General features: G+C 40.3%; 1 protein-coding gene across 4 annotated transcripts in view; it reads left to right on the top strand.

Annotated features, from left to right (window-relative positions):
- phka1a (phosphorylase kinase, alpha 1a (muscle)) overlaps nucleotides 1-12,439 on the top strand; it is a 55,864-nt gene that overhangs the window by 36,377 nt on the left and 7,048 nt on the right. For 3 of the 4 annotated variants that reach the window (XM_080742074.1, XM_080742073.1, XM_080742076.1), the window contains exons 20-28: nucleotides 897-991; nucleotides 1,125-1,270; nucleotides 2,114-2,267; nucleotides 6,242-6,400; nucleotides 7,633-7,762; nucleotides 8,779-8,880; nucleotides 9,789-9,904; nucleotides 10,784-10,819; nucleotides 11,395-11,430. In XM_080742074.1, the coding sequence (XP_080598200.1) occupies nucleotides 897-991; nucleotides 1,125-1,270; nucleotides 2,114-2,267; nucleotides 6,242-6,400; nucleotides 7,633-7,762; nucleotides 8,779-8,880; nucleotides 9,789-9,904; nucleotides 10,784-10,819; nucleotides 11,395-11,430 (974 nt within the window). The remainder of the gene's footprint in view (nucleotides 1-896; nucleotides 992-1,124; nucleotides 1,271-2,113; nucleotides 2,268-6,241; nucleotides 6,401-7,632; nucleotides 7,763-8,778; nucleotides 8,881-9,788; nucleotides 9,905-10,783; nucleotides 10,820-11,394; nucleotides 11,431-12,439) is intronic. The other variant, XM_080742075.1, reaches the window with a different exon arrangement.

Genomic DNA, 12,439 nt, shown 5'->3' with positions numbered 1-12,439 from the left:
TCATAACTGCCAACACGCCCAGTACCGGTATATTGTATATTTTGTGAATGTCCGCACTACAGACAGCTGCTGCAGCTGCTGGTGTGAATTCATCTTGAGAAACTATCTCGAGCATATCTCTTAGGAGATTGGATGACAACATTTGGTTTGTGGTTACATCAAGGGCAGTGGTTCCCAAACTACGGCTCCCCAGGGTCCCCAGATGATTAGCTTAATGCGCGACATTGTATTCTCACTCAACAGTAAACAAACCAAAATACAGTATAAGTGTATACAGGGTATATGCACATTTCTAAAGTTACAATTTCATGACTTTAAATCCTTTTGTAATACCAAATTGGACATAAGAAAGAGGCAAACATATAGCTAATCTACCAAAAAACTACAAGTTCACAACGTTTTTGTAGATTCAGCTATTTTCACAACATTTATCGTTGGAACAGAGTCACACTAAATGTAATGCCTACAATCCCAAATGTTTGTAATGGTGGAGGGGGTCCCCAGTTTAAATACCCCCCCAGTTCAAATATGTTTATTTTGGGGGGAAATTGCTGAGAAATTTGCTAAGTGGATGGGGCGTGAATAGGGCTTATTGAGTATCAGGAAGGTAAGACGATCCCCTCCACCCCCCAGTCAGCGTTACTGGAGGATGGTTTTGTTATTCTCTGTAAACTCTAAACACTGTACATCAGTGATTATCTATCTTTTTTCATTTCAATGGCCCACAGTTGACACACATTAGGTCACGGACCTTTGTTTGTTTGTATTTCATATCTGGGACCATCTACAACGTAACATCCCCTAAGTGTTAAATTAACTATTGAGAGACGGATGGATGGATGGTTTTCTCTCATTCTTTTTGTCATTCTTTCTCTCCCTCCATCTCTCCCTCACAGATGTGAACATGTACCTGCCGAGCAGGTTGTTCCGTACGCGCCACTCTTCGCTCAGCCTCAATCTGGCGGATCCCACTATACCACAAGAGGGCCAGGTGTGTGTGTTTGTATAACAAAGTATAAAGTAGCTTAAATGGTCATTCTCATTGCTATGCTGTATACTCATGAGGTCAAAGTGAAATGTAATCTATATTGAAAGTCATGTTATCATTCTTGTGTCTCCTGCAGTCTTGTCCAGTAGTGACCACCACAGACACTGAAATACCCAGAGATGCCAGTGGAGCCATAGACTACAAGGCTCTGGTTCAGCTGCTGAAGGACACGCACAGTCTGCAGGACCAGGCTGACATACTCTACATTCTCTTCAAGGACAAGTCAGTTAGCTTTTCCACAATAATGCCACTGTTATTGACATTATCCCGATTTTGCTGAACCCAAGCAGACATCTTGAAATGTCACTGTTTGTCCAGCAGTCGACAAGACAAAAGGGCTGTCCTCATCAAGAATCATAACTACAGGGGGCACGGTGGCGCAGTGGTTAGCGCTTCGCCTCACAGCTAGAAGGTCCTGGGTTTGATTCCCGCCGGGGGACGCTGTGGGAGCTGGGGGCGTGTTTCTCCCTCCGCGTCATCAGCGCCCACACCCTAGGTGGGGTCGGCGATAGGGCCTTTCTGTGTGGAGTTTGCATGTTCTCCCCGTGTCTCCTAGGGTTGATACCCTCACAAAAACATGCAGTAAATAATGCCTCCCCCTGGCCAGCCGGGGCGCTTGATGGAGGGGAAAGGAACTGGTTGGAATAACGTGTTCACCCCTGTCAGGTGAAAAGAAACAACTTGGACTATTCATGCATTGAAGGAAGCATGAGGTCAGTCCGTTGTCTCCCCAGGCACGGCAGAGGGAGAGCAGAGCCCAGGATTACATGGGCAATTGGCACTGGGTGAAAAAGGGGTTGCAAAATCGTGGGATAAAAATTATAAGTTTAAAAAAAAAAAGAATCATAACTACATAGTAACTATGAATATATCATTTAAAAACATGTTCTAAGGAGTCCGCACCACAACTATAATGAAAACGTTCATCCTTCAGAAGGATTTGATAGAAACACTGACAATCATAATCCCTCGCAGTGTACAGGGCGTCTCTCTTGTTCAACACGTTGATAGTATGTCATTGTTGATCATTGTGAATGCTCTGTGGACACTGTGTGTGTGTGTCAGGGGTATGGACTGGGACACGGGTCTGCATGGTAAAGGCTCTACGGTACGCTCTCTGCTGACTGACCTGTATGAGAAGGCTGGAGAGCTCAAACACTGGGGCCTCATCAGAATGATCTCTGGCATGTTGAGGAAGAAGGTGGAAGAGCTAGACTGGGTACGTAAAACACGCACACACACACACACACACACACACACACACACACACACACACACACACACACACACATAATTCAGTTAACCCATTGAGACCTGAGGCCGATTCTTCAAATGCTTTCTAAATCAATAGTTCTCAAACCTTTTTGTGGCAAGGACCCCTAAAAATTATATATATTTGGCCACCGACCACATCTGAAAAGGTTTTGTACCAGGGACCCCCAGAAGAGAAGATTTGTGGAAAGAAAAGTCTAAATTGTGATACATTTTTCAAACACTTTCAAGATTCAAGCATATGTACAGTGTCAGTAACATATGTACAAGCTTGCTATTTTTTCCCGGTTTTATTGGGTTGTATTCAAGTGAAGTCGGTAGCACTTTATAATAACTATACACTATAAAGCATTAGTTAAGCATTAGTAACTAGTGAATTCATCATGAATTCATCATGAGTTCATAGTTTATTAATCATGAATTCATCATTAGTAAGGCATCATTTATACATTAACTGAACATTAGTTAACACAGTAGTTAAGCATTATTAACTACTGAATTCATCATGAGTTCATACTTTATTAATCATGAATTCATCATTAGTAAGGCATTATTATACATTTACTGTACATTAGTAAACACAGTAGTAAACACAGTAGTTCAGCATTAGTAACTGCTGAATTCATCATGAGTTCATACTTTATTAATCATGAATTCATCATCAATTAATGATTTATTAAGGTAGTTACTACTCGTTAGTTAAGTATGTTCCGTGAGCCCATCTAAAGTGAGGACTATTCATGCCTTATAAAGCATTTATAAATGAGATAGAAGCAGTGATGTAGAAAATGACCGTATTTATTACAAAAGCGGACACCTGAAACAACATAGTAATAATAAAACAAAACATTCATGATTAATAAGCATTAGTAACTGCTGAATTCATCATGAGTTCATACTTTATTAATCATGAATTCATCATCAATTAATGATTTATTAAGGTAGTTACTACTCGTTAGTTAAGTATGTTCCGTGAGGACTATTCATGCCTTATAAAGCATTTATAAATGAGATAGAAGCAGTGATGTAGAAAATGACCGTATTTCTAGGTTCGTGAGGAGGTGACTAAAAGAATAGACCAGAGACAAGAGCTTAAATGTGAATAATAAAGACGTCAAGTTTACTGAATGAAATAATAGTATGCATACAATAAACAATGATGGAGGTAGGTAGACAAAATTCTCAAAAACCATTCAACACCTTTCTTTTTTAGAGCAGGTTCTTAGGTCAGTTTCTCTATTTAGTTTACCAACTAAATATTTAATCCAGTTAATTCAAACTAAAGATAGTTTTCTATTTAGGACCGGTCAATCTTTATTATATTTTCAGCCTATTTAAACAGGTAAGACCTATTTATTTGAGCTATTTTCAGCAGGTTAAGTATGCTTTCAAAATAAAAAGTGCAGGCAAGTACCTTTAAACTCCCCTTTAACCTTAATATGACCTTTAAGTTCAACCTTTACAGAAAATAATAAAATAAAATATCAAAAACAATCAATTATCAAAAATAGTGCAATATCAATTTTAGTAACAAAACAGTGCAATATTGTCAATATCTAACTTCCAAATGAAATGTCACTGTCTTTTCCTCTTCCTTAGATCTGTGTTCAGTTAACTCAGTGGATGATCAAAACAGTTCAGTTGCTCGGTCCAAAGTCTCAGTTCAAAAATATTAGTTAGTCAGAGTTCTGTTCAAAGTCAAATCTCAGTTCCAAAAAATAGTCAGTCAGAGCTCTGTTCAAGTCACTTGGTCAAACCATGCAGTTGGTCCAATAGATGTTTTCTGTAGATTCAGTTACTGGGTCTCCAATAGCTTGCCATCCGATGTCTGTGTGCATAGGCGATTTTAAGGGGTGTCCTAGGGTGCACGTGCACCCCCTGGCCGCCAGGCGGCCATTTTGATTTTTTTGATCATAATAAACACGCAATATGATTGAAGAAGAAGAACATCTCAAATTCGCCTTTTTTGACCCTTTGAAGCACCCATAGCATGACTTCTAAACCAATCACAGCAAATGGGGGGCGGGAGGTAATAGGACTACTGGTTTCTCAACCAATCACAGTGACTGTCTGAACGTCTCTGACAGCACAGTTGAAAAACAAACGGCAGATGATGACACCTGCAGATTTATCTAAATAACAGAATTAAACAGTTGTTTCACAGTGGAATATGCTACCTGGGGTTAACTACAGACATCCATAGGACATGTGGATAGCTTTTACATTTACCATACGTGAACTAAAGTTTTCGGCGCTGCTCAACAAGGCTGGATTACACGATGTGTTCTGTGCCTCCAAGGAATAACACTTTCTTCTGGGCACCTCAATATAACATTGGATATTTTCTTGTCATTTTCTTAAGGTAAGACATGGCTTTATTTAACTATCTGTTCACTGTGGAGTTAGCCAGCCTGTTTTCTTCTCCTCCGTGTGTGTGTGTGTGTGTGTGTGTGTGTGTGTGTGTGTGTGTATGTGTGTGTGTGTGTGTGTGTGTGTGTGTGTGTGTGTGCGCGCGCGAGCGAGCGCGCATGCTTGCTTCACTTGCTTGTAAATATTGGTAGCTGCTGGTTATGGATCTTTGGTGGTGTGGTTGTGCCACACCACCAATGTAAATGACTGCTTGATTGCTTGATGAATGATGATTAACTTGATGTTTGGCTTTATATGTCCTGGCTGTGCTGCCTCTGTCTGCAAAATAAGTAAATAAATCCTATAGATAGACATATGGTGTCTAGAAAAAGAAGCACCTGTTTTACACTTTTTTTTGTTTATATTGTGTTACATTTGGGTACAAAATTAACTGCAGAAATCCGCTAAAACAACATTACAAAACCGCTAATATCCGCAAAACGTCGTGCACGCGCGCTGCGCGCGCGTGCATGAGGTAATAGAGGTCGTGCACCCCCTGCTGGAAGAGGCTAGAATCGCCTATGTCTGTGTGTTGCCTCACATGGAGAGGAATCCACTCAGTTCAAAACTATCTCTCCTGTCTTTCTTCAGCTGCTGGTCAGGCTTGTTGATGAGCAGCAGCCAGTTAGCTTAGCTGTTAGCCACAAAGTTCGTTTTTGCTGACTGAAGCACTGGATTCTGTTGGCTCAAACTCCTGCTAACTTGGCTAGGCCTTTAAACACTCATATTGTACAAAAATAACACTTAAACTCTCGAAAATAAATGCTCAAAACTGTCTTTTGTCTGACGTTTTTTCTCTCTGTTCCCTCACTGTTCTGTTGATCATACACTCTGTCTGTATCAGGAAGAGACTCTTAAAGGGGCAGTGCTCCTTTTATAGTGGAGTGCACTTAAAGGGATTTGTTCAAAGCCCGATTTTTTAACCTCACATATAAAATGTTTTTGGCACATTTTACACAATACAGCATGAGTTTTCAACCTTTTTAAGCATATTTATTACTGTAGATGAACCAACTATTTATTGTTGTTTTTAAGCAAAATCATATGATGCAATGAATTAACCATGAGTTATTTAAACCAGTATGCATAACCAGGTAGTCATTTATTTGACTTTTTATCACCATATAATTGACCCTTATTTGGAACCTGGGTTATATAATGTACAGTAAATGTATAAATAATGCCTTACTAATGACAAATTCATGATTAATAAAGTATGAACTCATGATGAATTCAGTAGTTTGCTTAACTACTGTGTTTACTAATGTTCAGTTAATGTATAAATAATGCCTTACTAATGATGAATTCATGATTAATAAACTATGAACTCATGATGAATTCATGATGAATTCACTAGTTACTAATGCTTAACTAATGCTTTATAGTGTATAGTTATTATAAAGTGCTACCGTGAAGTCTCTTATCTCATCGATATTCTCCAAGCTTGTGCAGATTACAATTCATGTAATATGTCCAGAGCTCTTGGTCATCAGTTGTGGTCTCTTCCTATAGGCCTGCTCTGACCTGCTGGCCCACCAGAAGCACCTGACGGTGGGCCTGCCTCCAGAGCCCAGAGAGAAGACCATCACCGCCCCCATCCCTCCTGACCAGCTGGTCAAGCTCATAGACGAAGCCAGCGAGAACAACATCACCATAGCTATACTCACGCAGGTGGGTCACTCACTCACTGATATAGAGGGACCGTTTCAGGCTATAAAAAACAACAACTGCACAAGCTTCCATGGACATGTGCAGGTCTAAAGTACTTGCCCACTACTGCGGAGACTGGGGTTTAAATTCATTCCCCCACGGTGCCTCCAGCTCAGCCGGGCGCTCCAACAAAACTCAGTTGGCCATGTTTGTGGGTGGGAAACTGGCAGGGGTTTGTGTTATTTTGTTTGTTACTGCACTAGTGACTTCTAAAGGTTGGTAGGGGCAACTGTTCAGCAGGCAGCAGAACTTGGATAGCGTGTCCATTGACATGTTATATTCACTCCTGCTGAAACTCCCTTTCACTGTCAGGTGAAAATAAATGGCTAGTGACTACGTGTATTATTGGCGGAGGCACGTGATTGTCTATACACTCCTGAAGACAATTGCGCGGCTTTGTAGTAGTGTCAGGGAATGTTAAATTTATGTATTTTCATGTACCACTGTACAGTATAAATTAGGGTTTAAAGAAAGATTTCCCTTTCAAACGTGTTTGGGGTCATCAACTCAGACTTTTGTGAGTATTTAGAATTGATATTCATTTTATCAGACATGCCCCCTTCCTATATAAACCAATAGTAACTTCAAACTCCATTTTAACCATGCTAGATTCATCGCAAATACCTGTCCTTGGTTCTGCTGAGTGATCTTGTCCTGCTAATGTGTGAGGGGAACGCATTATTGTTTGGGGAAATTAAAAATAAGAAACGTGTGAATATCAAATATCCAAACACTGAATCACGCAACTTAAAAACTGAAATATCCTTTAAATTGGACTTTTGCAACCATCGATAGTTAAACACGGCTGTTGCAGTTCTCTTCTTCTGAAGAGTGCATAAAACTGAACAGAATGCAGCTTTAGGCTTAAATACATAAAACAGGAAACGTGTTCTCAAACCACATCCTTTGTTGTTATACTCTGCAGCTTGGACAAAATGTCAAGTTCCTTTGTGGTACAAAATGCATGCGCTTACACACACAATCCTCATGAAATTAACGTTAGCAGCTTTAAGGGTAAAGATTAAGAACTATCAAAACGATAGTTCCTAATGATAATTTATTTGATAATTAACTTCTCACATTCACATCTCTGTCATTCTTCTATTGTCTTTTCTCCCTTTCTTCCCTCCCTCCCTCTCCCTCCTTCTGTCTGTCTGTCTGTCTGTCTGTCTGTCTGTCTGTCTGTCCGTTAGGAGATCATGGTGTTCCTGGCCATGAACATCCGGACTCAGCCCAGCCTGTTCGGTGAGATGTTCAGACTGAGGATTGGACTTATCATCCAGGTCATGACCACAGAGCTGGCCCAGTCTCTCCACTGCTCTGGTAAGGACACATGGACTGGCCATGAAGATGACACAGCAGGGAGAGACCTGGGCTGTTTTCAGACTGGTTGACCCAAATCAGATTATTGGCCTATCCAGATTGGAATCAGATTGGTTTTGAGCAAAAATGGACAGCAAACAAAACACATGGAAACTGATTTTTGTGAATCAGATTCAAACCACATCCCAGGTGGTTTGAAATGCAATTTAAATCTAAAGATGGGTCTCAGTCTGGACACTCAGACACGGAGGCCTTGTTTATAGTTTGTCATTTGACGGCATCGCCAAAATAGCGTATCCACATGTTGCGAACTTCTATGCTGGTGGTGAGCGACATCGCCATACTACTGTGTACCTGAAAGCATTATGACATTGTTGCGTTCTTACCACAGCAACCAGTGCAGATAAATACGATCTGATCCCTTACAAATAGCAGTGTGGGCATGAAGAGCAGATTTGAGAAACATATGCATTTGCCATCAGTCTGCCATCACGTGTGCGTGTGCGTCATACATGTGTTGAAGTAGGCTTACACAAAGGCAAAATGTATATAGATACTGTAGCACGTAGATAGATGCCAGGTCATTGTTGAACTGGCATAATGTAGTTTCAATGTACCGATTCTTTTTGAGCGGTGGTCACAACGCTCCTATACGTGGCCGTGTGTGTGGGTCTGTCTGTCTGTCTGTCTGTCTGTCTGTCTGTCTGTCTGTCTGTCTGTAGCCTGCAGTAACCTTTTCTGACCACACATGTTAAGGGAGGGGCGCTGTTGCACACACACACACACACACACACACACACACACACACACACACACACCACCGCTCAGTTCACACGAGTGTGATTTTTATTATTTGGTATTCTGCTGTTAGACTGATGATAGGCTCTTTGTCTACTTATGAACCTAGATTACTATTGCAATGCATTTCATGTATTACCTTGTGTTGTGCTTGCTTACTGTAAATGGCTCTGGATTAAGAGCGCCTGCTAAATGCCTAAATTGTCATTGTTTAACAGGAGAGGAGGCAACAGAGAGCTTGATGAGTCTCAGCCCGTCAGAGTTGAAGAATCTTCTTCATCACATCCTCAGTGGGAAAGAGTTTGGCGTGCAGAAGAGTGGTCAGTCAAACCAATCACAATACAGCCAACTGCCACTCACATTCTACTGTAGTCTCGTACAACATAGCCAATCCCATGTTTGTCTCGTACAACATGACCGATCACATTCCAGTCTCATCCAAAATAACCAGTCACATGTATCACATGCTATTTAAGCAACCCTCACCGATACAAGTGGAAAGATCTGACACTATATGTGATACTTAGATGTGTCAGAGGAATTTGTGCTTTTTCATCACATGTTTGCTAAGTCTAAAGCAGCAAGAGAACTGCCAGCACTCTCAGAAATGTCCTTCAGATACTGTTATCCTAGTGAGTAGCTGTCTGAGGTCTCTGAATTAAAAGTACCGGCGAAGGACATTTCCTTAGGTTCTTTTGCTAATATGAAACTCATTTGAGCCGTGCCCCCAAACAGTGTATCACGGTCACTGAGTTGTTTCCACATTCATTCTAAAGACAACAGCTCACTCACTTGTGCTCCACCGTGTCTCACTATGTGGAATCGCCATCTTGTGGTGAAAGCTGGAATAGACTTTTCTTATGTGTCAAATATTTCACTTTGTATTTCAAGGTGGAAACGTAGCTTTTAAGCCGTAGCTTTTAAGCTATACAAATGCATATTAATAAATAAATATGAATACATATTTGCACATTAATTTACTAAGCATTTGATTGCTGTTTTTATGGCAATAGCAGATATATATGACAAAGACAAAGTAAATAAACCTGACATTTAGATTTTTGGGGCGGTTTACTTTCACTTTTGAACAATTGAAATGATGTTTTGGAACATTTTGGCCTGGGACATCCCAACCAATTATACTTTTTGTTTACTGAGTTCTTTATTATCTATTATTCCTGATTAAAAATGTTTGTGTTTTTTTTTTTTTTTTTTTTCTCACCTGCAGTTCGAGAGATTGATACTGGCGTCAGTTCTTCCATCTCCATCCATCAAATAGGCCACACTGGAGCCACCAAGAGTGAGAGAGCTGGCATCAGCAAACTGAAAAGTGACATGAAATTGGTAAGGACTTGTGCAATGCATGCATGCATGCGTGCGAGCGTATGTTGGGTGGTCATGTTTTGTTTCCTGTTTAAATGTTTCACGCTCATTCTTTGTCTCTCTTTTCTTTCTGTCTTAACCACTCTGACTTCCTCTCTTTTTCACACACGTCTGCATCTTTCTCGTAATGACTCTGACTTCCTCTCTTTTTCACACAATTATGTGTGTGTGTGTGTGTGTGTGTGTGTGTGTGTGTGTGTGTGTGTGTGTGTGTGCGCGTGCGCGTGTGCGTGTGCGTCAACTTGGATGGGTGGCTTGGTGAGTGGGTGCACACACGCACCAGTCGTCACTACACTAGAGCTATGGCTGGGCAATTAATCGAAGATGTGTATATCAAAACCAACATGTAGAACATAACCTGAAGGTTGATCTAATAATCGAGACCATTTTTTTTATTCTTATATATCAATGAATCAAGATGAAAACGTTTTAATACGATTTTTGTAATCGACCAAATTGATTACTCTGATAAAGCCCTTATCGCTATATTATACTTTGTTGTCCAAAGTTGACTTTGCAAAAATTATGAAAATATCTACAAGCTCACAAAGCGGTGCGATGCAACGCATTGTGAGCTTTTGAATTATTGAGCGGTGCTCCCACATCTGGCTTTGTCTGTTTGAACGTATGTCCCGCCCCATCCCACATTGGTCAAATCATTCTTTTAAATATAATTCATTAATCGGAATCGAGGCAAAAGTCTGAAATAATCTTGATATTGATTTGAATGTAATATCTCCCAGCCTTAGCTAGAGCTACTGAATGCTTTTCTACTGCCACCATGACACAAAGAGACTGTAACCTCACTCACCTTGCTGTCAAACGGACCTCTCTTTGCAGCTGGAACAAAGATTGTCTCTGCCGGATATCAGTAAGGTGACAATGCAACAAGGAGAAACAACCAGAGTATTAGATAGTGCATGCACTTATCAACAATGTTACAGATAATTTCAAATTAAGGAAATTAACCGGTCGATTGATGAGAGTAATTGGTGAACCCCATAGACTATGCTGTCTGTGGTTATATCCTATAATTTAAAATCCTTCCAATCAAACGTATCTGTCTGCATCTATTTGTCATCTCAATGGGTTTGCCAGTAAATCTAAAATTGCATGTGGACATTGAGCATTGGCATACAGTTAGTTGGTTGGGGAGTGACAGCTGATTTTTCAATTTCCCAGAATTTGAAGCTGCTAATTGGCATTTTTGGAAATTACACAGAAATCTGCACGCAGTTGGGGCAAACTCATGCCTGGGTATAGACTGTCTGGGTGTTAATTCACCCTGGATGTAAACCATGTTCTAATTCTGATTAAATTATCTACATGGGTGATGGAGTTATACAGGATCATATACAGTACTGTGTCAACACAGGACTATGATTCTCTTCACATGGAATGTAAGAGGACAGTTGTGTAAAGTTGTAAACGATTGTGCTTCTCCATTGCAGATGGAACATAGGTTTTCTTTGACGGACTCCTTTAAGGTGATAATGAGACTGAGAAACAAGAATATTGAAGGGGAAAGAACTAGAGATTATAAGAGAGAGAGGTAGATTATGGGACATTAGTGGAGGAGCCTATAATAGATGTAAATACAGGCTGTTACTGGATTTGCCTCTCTGTTGCAGATGGAACACTGTTAAGGTGATGATGATGTTAGCTGTTGATTTGCTTCATTCATTAAACCAATGGTTCTCAATCGTTTTCGTGTCAAGGACCTCCAAAATGTATTTGGCCGTGGACCCCACTTCTGAAAATGTTTTGTTCCCCCCTCCCCTCCCAGAAGAGAAGATGTTCTCCTCCTATTTTTGAGAACTACAGTTCTAAACCACTGTTCCAAATCCTAGAGTTCTCTGAAAAACGTATGTTGCTATACGTGCAGGTGTACAGCATATAGCTAAAATCTAAAATTACACGGATGCTTTCCCGGTTTTAATGGGTTATGGTGGGGATGTTGATTTGCTAGAGGTGTGCGTTGGCACTGCCCTCACGATTCAATTCGATTACGATTCGCCAGGTAAAAGAAATATTAAATTCTACGATGCATCACCCTTTTCAAAATCAGTGCTTACAAGCAGTCAGATATACTGAACAACACATTTTACAGTATTATAATTATATTATAATTATATATTATATACAATTATATTTAGGTATCGGTTATCCATTGTGTCACGTTGCTGCATCGATGCAGAATCGAGCACGGCCGTGTAATACGTTGCTGAATTGACCAGTAAGACTCCCTAATCGGGAGATAAGCGACCGTTGGTCGCTTATCTCCACAAATAGGCCAAAAGTTTGTTTTACCAATTATCAAGACATACGGGCAGTTGACAGTTTGCCATGGTTACTCATTGAAGTTGAATCTCCATATATGGAGACATAAGTTGCTCATACCATAGCAACCATGTTTTTTACAGGGCCTGGGATTGATGACATCAGAAATCTCCATATATGGGCATGAAAGGGATTTTGTTTCTGGAAATATGTCTG

The sequence above is a fragment of the Nannobrachium achirus genome (genome assembly GCF_963921795.1).
Source record: "Nannobrachium achirus genome assembly, chromosome: 14".
Taxonomy (NCBI): domain Eukaryota; kingdom Metazoa; phylum Chordata; class Actinopteri; order Myctophiformes; family Myctophidae; genus Nannobrachium; species Nannobrachium achirus.
This window is presented reverse-complemented; position numbering and strand designations above follow the sequence as displayed.